This window comes from Eptatretus burgeri, chromosome 14 (assembly GCF_056783735.1).
Source record: "Eptatretus burgeri isolate ZD-2024b chromosome 14, Ebu_testis_v1, whole genome shotgun sequence".
Lineage (NCBI taxonomy): Eukaryota > Metazoa > Chordata > Myxini > Myxiniformes > Myxinidae > Eptatretus > Eptatretus burgeri.
Genome location: NC_140974.1, coordinates 16683560 through 16700212, shown reverse-complemented (window position 1 = coordinate 16700212; position 16653 = coordinate 16683560). Strand labels below are relative to the sequence as shown.

Genomic DNA, 16653 nt, shown 5'->3' with positions numbered 1-16653 from the left:
ATCTAACCTGTGCTATCAGTGCACTCCTGAACCCACAGATCGTAGCATTGCACCATTTGTATCTACTCAATAAAGCAGTGATGAGCAATTCAAGACCCTCGAGGGTTCAGGTGATGTTCATCAGAGAAAGACGTTACCATTGCCTTTTTGCGTCATCAAAATATCTTACCGCATTTATTGAATGGAATAAAGATATAGATTGATTGACTCATGACAGAATGTCAAAAAAAAGGGCTTGGTGATGTTTGCAGAAGGAACTTGCCAGAAATACAGACAATGTCGATACATCTCATAACGTGGGAAATGCAACGCAAGAAATTGGAACATCTGAGATAGAAATCATCACACAGGTAGTTTTCCTGAGCAGAAAATAAAAGCAAAGATTGATTTTGTGGCCAACTGAACTAAGAACACCTGTCGTTGGGCTGAGGTTGTGCTCACAAAACAGGATGCGTTGTATTATAAAGGAAAGTACTCGGAATACTGTTACGAATTTGGAAGCTTACTGCACACAACAGCCAGGTCCAATCGATCAGTTATATCGGTAAGTATGTGTTTCTAGTTAGGACCCCGTCCCTTGTTTAGTGGGTAATTAAGTGTACGTGCGCTACGAAGTTACTTTATAGTTAGGATTTTTTACATCAACAACAACAACTTTTCAACGACAATACCTGCCTTCGCTTCCTTCCACAATCCTCCACTGGCACCATTGCACGCGTGCGTGTCAGCACGTACATGGGCGGAGTCCAATGTGCCAGGCGGGGTTTCTTTGGGCATTGGCGTCTTGGATTTCGCTCTGAATACGGGCATGGTGCCCCTCTCAGCCAATCGGAGGGGTGCGAGCACGTCTGCCACCTCTCGGCCAATGGGGAGCCAGCGCAACATATTGCGGAGCCAGCGCAACATATTGCTGTTCGACTTCCTGGTCGAGGGGCAGAGACATGAGCACCTTTCCCCGACCACCCGACCAATGTCAGGCGAGAGATCGCCTGACACGCCTGTCCAATGAGGTCGGAATGATGCGGGACAGATCCCTCCCACCTGTGAAGAGGGGGGGTGATAATTGCGTGGGGGCAATCGGGTAAGTCAGTCGGTCTTCCTGCCTGCGAGCCAGTGGCTTTCCGCCAAGTCGGTCTTCCTGCCTGCGAGCCAGTGGCTTCCCGCTGAGTTGGTCTTCTTGCCTGCGAGGGAGTGGTTTCCCGCAGTGTGGATCACCTGCCTACGAGCAGGAGGAGGATTGCTTGCTTTGCCTGCCTCGTCGCCTGTTTCGCCGGAGGAGTGTGCCAGCGCCCGATGCTACCCTCCGTCCCTGGTCCTTGGAGTGGCATCGTGGTTGCGGGTTCGAGTCCCACCGGTCCAGGACGTCGAAGACCACACAAGGTGGACAGGTCCAAGGTAGCTCTGGTTTCCAGCTCATCTCCCCTCAAGCTGGAAATCTTCAATAAAGACCCATTGAGGTCCATTTTCATTTTGGGTGTGCGTGTCTGTGTGCGGGCCTGTCTTGCCAAGTAGAATTGTTAAGTGCTTTTGCTTGTACATTGACTGCATTTCTTATAGTCGGATAACTCTGCTCTTTGTGTGTTCCCTTCCTCCCCATTATAAATAAATCCCCGGTTAAATGTTTCAGCTCGTTTTTGTGCTTCTTTCATTGGTTTAGCACGGTGCGTGTTGGGAAAATAATTGGGAAGCGGCAAATTGTGCATTTGGACCGACGGACCTCGGTAACCATCCGCTCGGGTTACGCACGGTTCGAGCACGTGAGCGTCTCGTTCCGCTCGAGCTCCGCCGAGGGTGAATTTCCCTGGTAGTTTGGACGATGTGGGTATTTAGGTAAATAGAAATTGGCAATCGACCCTATCCCACGCGGTTGACCTATTGGCGATGTTCAGTCCGATAAGGGACCCGTCGGCTCTGGAGTTATCCGGGGTGGCGACCTATAAATTCTGGGTGTTCGGTGGAACCGACTCTACTGCTCCACCTGGGGGTCGTGCTTGCCGCCGACACCCGGCCCCACAACAATACCTGTATGTCAGCAAATCGGAACAGCGATACCATGAAAAAAAATCAAACAACTTTTGAAATTTATCAATTCTTTTTAACGTATGCAATTAATTACAAGATCGTACAACATCTTACATTTTCTCTTCTTCTTCAAGAAAATTCCAATCAAATTGAATTGCTAAGACAAGGTTCAGAGGTTTAGGCTCACCATTCCAGTGTCAAATCTTAAAAATGAATTAACATTCAGCTTCACATCAAACACATCACCACCTGTGACTAAAGAACAAAAATTCAAAAAAAAATGTACATTTTAACTTTAAACCCCAAATTGAGGCAATATGGGTTCAGACGGAACATACAGAAATAGAGTACCTTCTGATCGCTGGTGTCTCTGTAGGTGAGACCAAAGTAATCCTTTTCCAGGAGGTTTAGATGCTCACAAACCAAGTCGAAAACTTCCTGCCCCTTGGCATTTTTCTGCGGGAAAACAAAGGTGATGAGAATGCCATCAGAGAATTGCAATCAACCGAGAGAATGCCTAAAAACGACGACCAGGGTGCGAGTCAACCACCGTGCGATTCTCGGTTGGAAACGAGACGGTTGAGAGGAGAGGTTTCAAAATAAAATGAAAGACAGATATTTCAAAGTTACGGTGATCGACCCAGGAACATGAATTCACGATGAATTCAAACAGAAGCGGAAATCAAACCATATAGCTACAGAGAACAATTATTATTTTTTTCCTTTTATGAAAGAATCTGTGCCACAACACTATGGTCTGATGCAATTAGGATAAACCAATTCGCACGGTCTGGGTTTTTTTTTTTTGCAACATCGGGGTACCAAAGCCACCACCGGGGAACACAGTTTTGAGTTTACTCTCATTAATTCATTATTAGAAGCAGCAATGGATTTTAAAAGTCCATCACCCATACTGGCCATATTTACCATTTCCAGGGCAGCAAGCCATGTTCTCAGAAGATCTGGCTTTGCGGGTAATTGTGAACCAGACACAGCATGAGGCCTTGGGCTATTGATATAAATTTGATGCGACAACAAGAGCTCCATTCTGGCTCTTGGGTGTCACCTCTATTCCAAGTCGCGTGCACTCTTTCTGTTACATTGTTTCTAGTTGCTTCTTACCCTGGTTATGTCTGCAAAATCAGCTTACTACACCCACCAACCCACCATCATTCTTTCCTCCCCTTCCCTACCCCATTCTTTCTCTGTCGCTCCGACTGCTTTAGCGATGGATATTTCTTGGGTTCCGGAGGCCTGCTGTAAATCATCTCCATGTGCAAATGGCATACTTCACAAATCCAAATGCATCGAGATTGTTAATGGCTTCAGTTTTTTTAAAAAATGCACCGACTCTAACATTGCGCTTCAACCAGACACATTCAAGAATAGTTTGCAAACAACACAAAGTTGTCATCACTTGCTCTTTCTCGGTTTCAATCTCTAATACGTTTAACCTGCCGGTGAATCCATCTTGCAGCAACGGAGTCCGCTCTTAATTACATTGGATTTGGTTTACCCAATAAAGCATGAAATATCTGGGAAAAAAAAACAAAAAACAATGGAACCTGAATTATTAGAATTACTTAGCCACACTGATTGAAACACATTTTGTGATCTTTCAATATTCTCAAGTGCCACCAGCGAGTACCAATTAAATGCTTTGCAAGAAACGTGTGCCACAGAACTCGGTGCTCGTGCAACACCCAACAAGCCGATAAGAAGGTCCGTCTGACACCTTGTCATCGCAGACAACATCTCAAACATCCTGACCCATTCCCTCTGTTTAAATTTAGTCCTTTTGTAGTCATTTTCAAATCACCACCTCCCTGAGTGATGGGCAAGTTCACCAAAGCAATGTCTACAGATTCCAAAACTTTGAAAAGGGAAAAGCATTTTGATTATCTTTCATCCTTTCCTCATCCACTTCTTGCGTCTTCCCTTGTCAATATGATATTAATGTCAAGACGTTTGAGACCTTGCTAAAGTTCTGTTTAACACAAAATGATTTGTCAGCAAGAGAATATGATGAAAGAAAGGCATTGAATCATAAAACATCAAACACATGACGAGACTAGAAGGGTGCTCGGTAGAGCGCATACCTCTGCCACGCAATCCATGAGAACATATCGGGCACAATACATTTTTGAAATATTGCGCTATATATCGATTTTGATCCTATCTCTCAATGGTGAGGAATTACTTTAAAAATTAAATAATTATCGTTTCCAGATCAGGATTCGGATCTTCATCAAAATCGAATCAATTCGTCCTTGCCATACACTGAACCTGTCCACCAGGTTTCATCTGAATCCGTCCACAACTTTTTGAGATATCCTGCACACAAACAGACAAACAGACAGACAGACAGACAGTGGTGAAAAAGGGGTGAAAACATAACCTCCTTCACCTTCGGTGGTGGAGGTAATGAAGTCTCCAGTAGTTAATACAATCATGCCTGGGGGAAGCAAGTGAGTTTTTGCCAAAGAAAAATATCTGTAAACCAAGGCTTGACCTAAGACTGGTGTTAATCAAAAGTGGGCAGTCTTGTTCAAGATGAACAATTATTCTGGGTTCAAATATTGAATTTTGGCAACTTGCACAAACTAAGTTGGCAAAGTCAACGTTTGGCAAAGTCAACGTGCCCATTATCTACATTTCTGCCATTACCGCTTCACAAAATCACATACAGGGGAAACATTTGTCAGTGCTGTCCGTTTGTTAAATGTGCTAAGGTGGCTGTTATTTTGTCACTGTAATGGATAATGTTTGCTAGATGGAAATCTTTGTGGTCTGGTGTTTCGTTGAGATATGGGGCATGCTGGATGGGCATAATTGCCTTTTACTGCATCTACATTTCCTTGTAATCCACGGTAATAGCATACATGTCCAGTCATTTTGAATTATCGTGTTGCACGCGCACGGGCGGACTGAAGACCACGCTTTAAATAGCAATGGAAATGGAAGGTTTGGTCGCTGGACAGATTGTTATGCTGCATGATAGGCCAGTTATGCATCATGGGTGTATTTCTATTTCTGCTGTCTCATCACAGATCTATTATTAATAATAATAATAACAAAATAATAATAAATGATAAATAATAATAAAAAGGTATTATCTGCATTACCTCCACCACCAAACGTGGTTAGAGGCTATGTTTTCACCTCTGTCTGTCTGTCTGTCTGCATCTATGAGCAAGATATCTCAAAACGTTGTCGACGGATTCGGACAAAATTTGGTGGACAGATTCGGTGTGTGACAAGGATGAACCGATTAGATTTTGGTGAAGATTCAGATCCAGATTCAGATCCAGGAAATCTCCGGTTCCGGTTTTGAGCGGCAAGAGGTCTCCTTCGGGGCTCCCTGCTGACATTCTCAAAGTTAAGTTCCGGTTGTTATTTGTCCCGTTTTAACTGTTTAATTTTCTCACCTACATGTTAATGTGTGTTCCTAGTTCGGTTTTGTTTCAAAAATCGTGCTATTTTGTGAGTATTTATGTCGACGTTCTTACTTGGTGTTTGAGGCCTAGTCCTAGGTTTGAGGCCTACCGGTTCCACTCGGTGTTCGATCGTTTTTTTTTTTGTTTGTTTGTTTGTTTTTTCTCCCCATTACCTTCAATTTCTATCCTCCCCATTACCTTCAAATTTCATCCTCCCCACTTTCCAAACATCCCCCATTCTCCCAACTAATCTCTTTCTTATCTCAAAAAAAAAAAATATATATATATATATATATATATATATATATATATATATATACCCAACAACAACAACAACAACAACAACAACAACACGCTCACCTTCTCCCGATTCTGCTACTTCTTCTTCCTCTTAACTTCCTCCTCGTCTTCCTCGATTTCTTTTTTTTTTTTTACACTTCCATGACCTAATCTGTTGAACTCTCTCATACATTAATATTAACAACAAAAACGATCTTATAATGCTTCATCTTCCTCTCTCACACATGTGGTACTCTTTACTGTTTCACAATGCACTTCTCTTCTGCTATTTTAACAGACTGCTCTCATTTCGACCTCTCCTTCATTCCTTGCCTAAAAAATCCAACTATTACAGCGCTTCTTCTCTCCATGCTCTGAATTCGCCTTCATTGCATCCATCAAGAATTGTGTTAAATCGCATCTCTGACCTAAAACTTTTAAAAACCACAGTTTGCCATGGATGCTCGCTTTCCATCAACCATTCTTTTTTTCCAACTTCAGTGCCAACTCACCCCCTCACCCCTCACTCTCACTCTCAAAGCAACCATCCCACTCTTCTCCCTCCAAGCCTCCCTCTCACCTCTTTCAAAAATTCCCCCTCACCTTTCTCCCACCTTTCATCCCCTCACTCTTCCTTCTCTAAGTTGCCCCCCTCTCATCCACCAACCTGCCTCCCTCCACTGCCCTCTCACCTCCATCTCTTCACTCCACCTCCTCAAATCCTCAACTGCCATCTTCCTTGTCTCTTGTCCCCCCTCTCTCCCAGCACCACAGAGCCTTTTCTCCTCCTCATTCGGCCCCCTCCCTCGCTATTCTGCAATACCCCACACTCCTTCAGCAACCCTCCTTACCTCCCCCCTCGTCCCTCGTCCTACCCTCCCCCTCCCCTCCACCTCCTGCACCCAAAGCCTCCTCCCCTACCTCTTCATTAAAAGTGTGGACCTCAAATATCCGGGGCCTTCGCTCAAACCTTTCAGATCTTTCCATGCAGGTTGCCACTGACAAACCAGACATTATCTGCCTAACAGAAACTTTCCTCTCCCAAGGCGTGTCTGACTCCCAAGTATCTCTCCCTGGTTACTCCCTCTTACGGTATGACAGACCTGAGCCTCGTCCTGGTGGAGGTGTTGCTCTCTTCATCAAAGACTCTATTCCTCACTCTCCCTGCACTGCTCTCACTCCCCCACACCCCCAGGAATACCTCTGGCTTCGGCTTCCCCTCCACTCCCACCTCATGTTTATATGTGTACTGTACCGTCCACCGAACAGTGATGACTCCATCTACACCTCACTCTCCGAAAACATGGACCATCTTCTAACTTCTCATCCAAACTCTCTCTTCCTCTTATGTGGCGACTTCAATTGTCATCACGCCAGTTGGCTAGGTGTGGGTACCTCTCTCACCTGCCATGGGACATCAGCAAAAAGCTTTCTGTGACTCATTGGGACTGACTCAATCGGTCAACTTCCCGACCCGGATCTCAACCAATGGTACTCCATCTCTTCTGGATCTGATTTTGACAAATTTCCCTGACAATATCTGCTGCTCTTCCTTCGCTCCAATTGGTTCTTCTGACCACGTCCTTGTTAAAGTGGACATCTCTCTGGCTGTCATCAGAGAACCACCTCACCGCCGTCGAGTCTGGCATTTCACTCAAGCCGACTGGCAGGGTCTCGAGCAGCCATCAAACTTACAGACTGGTCTCCTATCACTACTTTCTCAAACATCAACTCATCCTGGGAATTCTTTCAAAGAAACTTGCTCTCCCTCATGCACAGATTTATCCCCTCTCGTGTTCAGTTGTCTTACCCTTCCTCCCGCCCTTGGTTTACTGAAGCTTGTGGTGAGGCAGTTGTCCTGAAACAACTTGCCTTTGCCTCATGGAAAGCAAACCCAACTAGGGGTAATCTCAGTTCTTTCCACAAAGCTCGGAACAAGTGTGTATCTACCCTCAGGAGAGCCAGAAAACAACATCTTTCTCATCTCAAGTCTGAACTCTCAAACCTCTCTCCCTCCTCAAAATCCTGGTGGCGTTTAATCAAATCTGTTTCTGGTGTATGTTCCCCCTCCATCCCCTCCCTTACCTCAAATGGCCGCACTGCTGATTCCACACGTGATAAAGCTGAATGTCTAAACTCGGTGTTTGCAGCTAAATCTTGTGTCCCAAACCCATCACTATCTCTACCCACTTTACCCAGTCGCACCCAACTGTCCCTGGACTCTGTATCCTTTTCTCCTGACAAGGTGGAGAGCTTGCTTTCAAACCTCGAGTCAGATTCTGCAACCGGTCCAGACGGCATCAGCCCACGTGTCCTCAAAGCCTGCTCTTCTGCTCTTGCTCACCCTCTCTCTGTTCTATTCACCCTCTCATTTTCCCAAGGTCATCTGCCATCTGCTTGGAAATCTGCTAACATCACTGCCCTGCATAAAAAAGGTGCAAAAACAGATCCCTGTAACTACAGACCAATCAGCCTTCTCCCAATCATCAGCAAGGTTATGGAATCCATCATTGCTTCAGACATGAAATCCTTCCTCTTCTCCAATGGCTTGATTTCCAATCATCAATTTGGTTTCAGACCAGGTCACTCTACCCTGGATATGCTGCTACTGCTCTCCCATCAATGGATGGAGGTCCTCAATGCCAGACAGGAAATCCGAGCCGTATCCCTGGACATATCACGTGCTTTTGACACAGTCTGGCACCCTGCCCTACTCACCAAACTCTCTTCCCATGGTATTCAAGGCCATCTCCACTCATGGCTCGCAGACTTCCTCTCCTGTCGCAGTCAACGTGTGGCCCTAAATGGAGTTCTTTCATCCCCTCTTCCTGTGCAGGCTGGAGTTCCTCAAGGTAGCGTTCTGGGCCCTGTTCTTTTTCTGGTTTTCATCAATGATCTCTCGGACTCTCTGGAAAATCCTCTATTTCTCTTTGCCGATGACTCCACCCTCTGCCGTACCATCTGTCATCCCTCAGACCGGCAAGCAGCAGCTTCTTCGCTCACTGCAGATCTGGATAAAATCACAAACTGGTCCAACACGTGGAACATGTCTTTCAATCCACACAAATCTCACACTCTCACTATGTCTCTGCGAAAGGACCGTTTACAAAACCCCCCCATCCACTTTCTCAACAATCCTCTGGAAGAAGTCTTTTCTTTCAAGCTTCTGGGTCTCACTATCTGCCATGACCTTTCCTGGGAAAGTCACATTTCCAACCTTGCCTCAAAAGCCAGTCGCCGACTGGGAATCCTCCGTCGTGCAAAGTCCTTCCTCGGCCCTCTTGAGCTCCTGACTACTTACAAAGCTTTTGTCCGTAGCCTGATGGAGTACTGCTCTCCCCTCTGGGCTGGTGCTCCTGCCTCCCACCTTTCTCGACTTCACGCTGTCGAAACCAGGGCTTTTAAGATCATTGGCATCTCCCGCAATGAAGCTGAGTCTTTGGGCCTCTCACTCAATCACCGCAGGTTGGTCGGTGGTCTTTCTGTCTTCTACCGACTCCTCTCCAGCCTTGCCCCCCCTGCTCTCTCTGCGATTTGTCCCAACCACATTTCCACAGGGCGCTCAAGGTCCGCCAACAACCCCCTTCTGGTAAAACTACCAAAATCACGAATCACTGCTCATCTTCACTCTTTCATTCCTCTTTTTCCCGCCTTTGGAATAAACTTCCTCACTCTATTCTTTCCCATTCTTCCCTCCAGGCTTTCAAAACAGCTGTTCACCACCACCTCTTATCTTCCCCCATCCAAATCCTCGATCTTTTCTACCCCCGATAATCCACCCAAGCCCACTTCCTTCAATTCTCCTGCTTTCCTTCCTGAAAGTCCCTGTAATGTCCATCTTCTCCTCGCCATGTTCCCCGTCCCATCCCCATCCCTCTCCCTTCCACAGTTCACCTGTGTCTGTTCCCCAATGTTTTGTCCCTTCCACTCCCACCCCTCTTGTCTCATGCCTCCTTGCTGTGAGTTGTGTGTTAGCTCTCATACGAGCCTCGACCAAGGTATACAAAAAAAAAAAAATAAAATAAAAAAAAAAAAAGATACTGCAATTTTTCAATTGATTCTTCACCATTCAGAGATAGGGCCAAAAACGATATCTCAAAAAGTTGTGGACGGATTCAGATGAAACTTGGTAGATGCGTTTGGTAGGTGGTAAGAACAGCCAGTTAGGTTTTGGTTAAGGTATGGATGCAGATCCGGCCTATCAGTGGGATACAAAAATGTAAACTATTCAGCCTGGTGAAGGTATGTACTCTTCCGAGTGATGTGCTAGTATTTGAGTGTGGCGATACAAGAAACAAAAAAAACACGAGTTAAAACCAATGGAATATCATTCCTAACTTCGGCCATCAGTCAAAATGTCTGTTTGCATTGTCTTCAATCAATCCATTGTTCACTCAAGCTTAGCACATGTCCATCAACTTCCTGACAGCTCGAAGATTTCCTTGAACGGGTCAGCAGACAAGATCACTCTGCGATCCATTATAGTCGCACATAAAGAGAGCTTGTGAAAAAGTCTTGGTTAAAAATTCCAAGATACCATGATACGTGCTGCGGTAACATGGCGTGCACAATGCACACATATGGTTTTTGGAACCTCTGCTTGAAAACTCAAACCATGAAGAGTCAACCAGGATGGTTTTGACGGATCTCTTGCTGGTTTGCGAAAGTGTCTTGCTTCGCTATTATGGTCATGTTAACGCCTTTGTGGATGAAAAGGTCTGTGGTGCCAAAGAGTAATTGGTTGAAGGCAGAAAGCCATGGAAAGGAAATGTCAGCCAATGTTAACGCTTTGCTTTCAAAACATCTGCCACAATGTAAAATTTCACACCACCCCCTCCCACCCCCACCCCTCAAGCATCATACCATCACTTCCTCATCCAACACATCATCCCTCGCGAGTACGGAGCGGTACCAGCCCCTGCCCTGTGCGGCACAACTCTGATAAGTGGCATGATCATTGATCAGTGCAGCTTCTGCACTTAATTTGCCAAATGTGAGGGTGATGACACTTTTAAAATGAGCAAAAATGAAGCATCGACTTGTACAAATTGCACAGTTCCTTTCAATACCCTGACTTTAATAGCCGTCGGCAATGAAATAATGGATTGGTTGAGCAGAGCAGTGGAAAATGCTCTGGAATTGTGAATCACTGCATTTGTCTTAATGAGTCAGCACAAGAGACTGCAAAAGCGAGCTTTATGTTCTTCGCGAACAATGGATGCCGCTCACGCAAATCAAACCTTGTGGCCTAAGTGGTTGCTGGAAAGGCCTTTTACATCATCAAGTATACGGATGTGTTTGGATAAGAAATGAGTGCAATGTGCTACACACGATTATCCCTCATTTCCATAACTTTAGTATGATGAAATCTTCTCTAGCATGAAGTCGAAAAATAGCCTTGATGCATGCTCATTTCAATTCATCAGCTACACGGGGCAAAAGATGCAAAAGTGATAATAAAAACAAATGGCAAAGGCAATGAGCGGTGCAGAGATTTACCGCTCGTCTCCTTACTCGACAGCGTTCACAAAGACCTACAGTGTTCATGTAAGATAGCATGGCCTTCTTTGCATCCTTCCAGGCAAGGAATGCGCATCAATACAAGGCTGCTAGCAAAACCCTATTGATTGCAGATAGACTTTCAGAACACAAATGTGTTCTGGAATGCTCCTCAAGTGAAAAATGGCAACCACATCTGGTTTGAAAATTGGCATCCATCAATGAAAACATAAAATTTGCAGAATGTTTGACCTCCAACCCCCTCTGCCCCACTCCCACGATATAGTAGACCCTCACTCCCATCTTAACCCCTATTTCATTTTTCAGTTTACACTTCTCCCGATTTCCTTTGCCAAAATGTTACTCGTCGAGGAATTTTCTCCACTGGATTCCACCTACTGCAGTGGAACTTCACCTTACTATGGTGCTGTAGCTTGTGTGTAATTACTCCAAAACCAATATCAGGGGTATTGGCATTTCCTGCCATTACGAAGCAGGGTCGCCCATGCTGGGAAGGTCAAGGCGCATGTGCCAGAATAAGAGAGTTCTCTTGCCAACCTTCAATGGTGAGTGTGGCAAGTTTGACAAAACTTCCCAACATGACGTTTCACAGGGTGAAAATTGGTACTAACTCTGCAGCAGCTCTCAAATTACTGAGTATGGGAGCGGTCAGCATCAGGAGAGGGGAGAGAGTGCCAACAATTTCTGGGTTTCACTAAGTTCCTGTTGAATGATGGACCTATGTACAGTATGTATAACAAACAGTCGAACACAGGGAAAAAAATTGTCAACCCTGGAAGATGAACTCGACTAAAACAAAATGTCATGCAATTGGACTTTGTGAAGCATATGACAAAAAGCATTAAAATGCTTTGCAGGTAAAAAAAAAAAAAAAAAAAATGGTTGCATGTTCTTCACAAAAGGCCAAGAGGATGAAAGCTTGGATTCCTGATTGACCCGATATTGGCTCGATATATTGTGAGTTACAAGTCGAGAATGTCTCAACGAGCTGTACAAGTGATTATTAAAATCAAGGTAAAAATACCAATGCAAAATCATTCCAATTCAAGTATGCCCAACGAGTCAATATGACGAAGATATGGAAGAGTTTCTAAATGCTAATCGAACAAGTTGGTGGACACTATTGTATGGAGGCATATGTCCGGACTTGCACCTTCTGCCCTCTCCTACCACTGCCCCACTTAAATCAACCCAAGTTACACTTCCTACAGTAAAAACCCTCACCTGTTCATCCTCATTAAGTACAGGCTGGTTGCCCACCTGCATTCCTTCGACCACTTATTCTCCCGGCTGTCAAATCATCTCCCCATATCTGTTGGCACATCCTCCTCACTTCAGTCTTTCAAATGTGTTCACCCATGCACATCCATGATCTCTGACACACACTGAATCCTTTCCCATTTTGTTCCTCTCCTGGCCATTGTTACTCGTTTTTAAAAATTATTCCTCTTTTCCTCCTTGTGCATGTCCAACCACCCCCCACCCATCTCTCCAGCCTCCAACACAATACCCTTTGGAAGTCTGTAAACCTGATGCCGCCATCTGTCATTCAGCTCCTCCATGAACCGAGACCCTCGAGAAGAAACTGTTGTAATGTTTGGATGAGGCAAAATAAAAAAGGAAGCAGATTCGTAGAACTTGGTACTAATGAGAAATTACATATTCGGAACACCTTTAAAAAGAAGGGATGAAGGAAATTGATGTGGAAATGGCAAAATTGAGCAACAATTAAAAAAAATTAAAAAAAAGAGGTAAAATCTTTGCCAACGACAATTTGACAAAAGATGTGACAATGCCAAAACTTTTCAATAATGGTATTAACCAATGGTATGTAATGAGGAAATCAGTATTCGAGACCAAAAATTAAAACTAAAAAGAACAAGAATGAGAAGATTGAGAAAATAAGCAATACGTACAGATTGCAAGAACGAAAAAGAACGTTCAAACTTGAACTGAATGACAGATTCAAACATCGACAAGAAAATGTTTTTTTTAATGCAGGAAAGTTTGGAACATGCGTTTTAATGCAGGAAAGACCCACACTGTCATATTGTTGTTCAATAAGAATAGGCTGGCAAATCCCAAAATATCTTTCTGTCATCATCCTTTGGGAGAGGCAGAGAACATGGAGCGACAAAGCCTCAATGAGCTCTAACTTTTCATGGAAAGATCATGTCTCTAAGCTGGACTCCAAAGCGGGCCACCACCTTGGAATTTTCTCCAGGGCGAAGTCCTTCCTTAGTTTATAAGAATACACAAGACCTTCATTGAAAGTGCTGTTGAACATGGACTGGTGCTACAGCTTCCCATCATGCCCCCCTTCTCTCAACCCACAGCAAAGCAATTTAACGAGACATTTCCTCCTTCCCAGGGATGGCAACCTCTAGGGTTTATCTATACTCCATACTTTTAATTTTAATCATCAAACAAGGATGCAGCAAGTACCATTTTAAAGGCTTTGCTATAACTTGGCCACAGTCAGAATCAAACCGGCAACCACAGAGACAACCGCAAAAAATAGTTACATATACTGTGTGTTTGTGTGTGTGTGTGTATGTATGTATATATATATATATATATATATATATATATATATATATATATATATATATATATATATATCTTCTTCTTCTTCCTCTTTCGGCTTGCTCCTGTTAGGGGTCGCCACAGCGGATCAACCATCTCCATTTCGCTCAATCCTCCACATCTTCCATTGACACTCCAACCACCCACATGTCCGCCCTCACCGTATCCATAAACCTCTTCTTTGGCCTTCCTCTTCTCCTCCTGCCTGGCGGCTCCATCTTCAACATCCTTCTCCCGATATACTCCGCTTCCCTCCTGTGCACATGTCCAAACCATCTCAATCTCGCCTCTCTCACTTTGTCTCCAAACCGTCCGACCTGCGCTGTCCCTCTAATATACCCATTCCTTATCCTGTCCATCCTCATCACTCCCAATGAGAATCGCAGCATCTTTAACTCTGCCACCTCCAGCTCCGCTTCCTCTCTTTTTGTTAGTGCCACCGCCTCCAAACCATACAACATAGCTGGTCTCACTACCGTGTTATATACTTTCCCCTTCACTCTTGCAGCTACCCTTCTGTCACAAATCACTCCTGCAGCTCTTCTCCACCCACTCCATCCTGCCTGCACTCTTTTTCACTTCTCTCCCACACTCTCCGTTACTTTGGACAGTTGATCCCAAGTATTTAAACCCATCCACCTTCCCCACCTCAACTCCTTGCAACCGTACCATACCACCACCCTCCCTCTCATTTACGCACATGTACTCCGTCTTACTCCGACTGACTATCATTCCCCTTCTCTCCAGTGCGTACCTCCACCGCTCGAGGCTCGCCTCAGCCTGCTCCCGACTCTCCCTAAAGATCATGATGTCATCCGCGAACATCATAGTCTATGGGGACTCCAGTCTGATCTCGTCCGTCAACCTGTCCATCACCATTGCAAACAGGAAAGGGCTCAGAGTCGATCCTTGGTGCAATCCCACTTTTACCTTAAACCGGTCCGTCATTCCTACCGCACACCTCACTGCTGTCACACTGTCCTTATACATATCCTGCACGATCCTCACATACTTCTCCACCACTCCAGACTTCCTCATACAATGCCACAACTCCTCTCTTGGCACCCTATCATAAGCTTTCTCTAAATCCACAAACACACAATGTAACTCCTTCTGGCCTTCCCTATACTTCTCCATCAACATTCTCAAAGCATACATCGCATCAGTGGTGCTCTTTCCTGGCATAAACCCATATTGCTGCTCACAGATCGTCACCTCTCCTCTCAACCTAGCTTCCACTACTCTTTCCCACAACTTCATGGTGTGGATTAACAACTTTATCCCTCTGTAATTTCCACAGCTCTGCACATCACCCTTGTTCTTCAAAATTGGAACCAGTACACTTGTTCTCCACTCCTCCGGCATTTTCTCACTTTCCAAGATTTTATTAAACAATCTGGTTAACAACCCCACTGCCATCTCTCCTAAGCACCTCCATGCCTCCACTGGTATACCATCTGGGCCAACCGCCTTTCCACTTTTCATCCACTTCATAGCAGTCCTCACTTCATCCTTACTGATCCACCCCACTTCCAGATTCACTATCTCCACCTCTTCCAACCTTCTCTCTCTCTCTCTCATTTTCTTCATACATCAGCTCCTCAAAGTACTCCATCCACCTTCTCAACACACTCTCCTCGCTCGTCAGCACATTCCCATTTGCGTCCTTTTTCACCCGAACCTGCAGCACATCCTTCCCAGCTCGGTCCCTCTGTCTTGCCAATCGGGAGAAATCCTTTTCCCCTTCTTTTGTATCCAACTTCTCATACAGCTCGTCATATGCCTTTTCCTTGGCCTTTGCCACCTCTCTCTTTGCCTTTCGCCGCCACTCCTTGTACTCCTGCCTACTTTCTTCATCTCTCTGACTATCCCACTTCTTTTTCGCCAACCCCTTCTTCCTTGTACTTTCCTGTACTTCCTCATTCCAGCACCAAGTCTCCTTATCTTCCTTCCTCTGTCCAGATGTCACACCAAGTACCTTCCTAGCTATCTCCCTCACAACTTCTGCTGTCGTTGCCCAATCATCCCACCCATCTTTACCACCATCCAACGCCTGACTCACCTCCTCCCTAAATTTCACGCAACAGTCTTCCTCCTTCAACTTCCACCATCTGGTCCTTGGTTCAGCCCTCACTCTCTTCCTCAACCTCACCTCTAAAGTCATCCTACAGACCACCAATCGATGCTGTTGAGCTACACTCTCCCCTGCCACCACCTTCCAGTCACTAATCTCTTTCAGGTTGCATCTCCTGCTTAAGATGTAATCCACCTGTGTGCACTTTCCTCCACTCTTGTATGTCACCCTGTGTTCCTCCTTCTTGAAATACATATTTACCACTGCCATTTCCATTCTTTTTGCAAACTCTACCACCATTTGCCCTTCCACATTTCTCTTGTTGAGACCGTACCTGCCCATCACCTCCTCATCCTCTTTATTCCCTTCCCCAACATGCCCATTGAAATCTGCTCCAATCACCACTCTTTCATCCTTGGATACACTCTCCACCACTTCATCTAACTCACTCCAGAAATCTTCTTTATACTCGATCTGACACCCGATATGTGGGGCATATGCACTGATGACATTCATCATCACCCCTTCACTTTCCAACTTCACACTCATCACTCGGTCAGACACTCTCCTCACCTCCAATACCCTCTTGACATAATCTTCCTTCAGGATTACCCCGACACCATTTCTCCTCCCATCCACACCATGGTAGAACAGTTTGAAACCACCTCCAATGCTCCTAGCCTTACTCCCCATCCACTTGGTCTCTTGTACACACAGTGCGTCCACCTTTCTTCT

At 45.1% G+C, this 16653-nt stretch overlaps 1 protein-coding gene across 2 annotated transcripts in view; it reads right to left on the bottom strand.

Moving 5' to 3' along the window:
- The window catches only part of LOC147012712 (protein 4.1-like), a 125100-nt gene that overhangs the window by 95044 nt on the left and 13403 nt on the right, over positions 1 to 16653 (bottom strand). For both annotated transcript variants that reach the window (XM_085853804.1, XM_085853805.1), the window contains exon 3: positions 2374 to 2478. In XM_085853804.1, coding sequence (XP_085709930.1) covers positions 2374 to 2478 — 105 coding nt within the window. The remainder of the gene's footprint in view (positions 1 to 2373; positions 2479 to 16653) is intronic.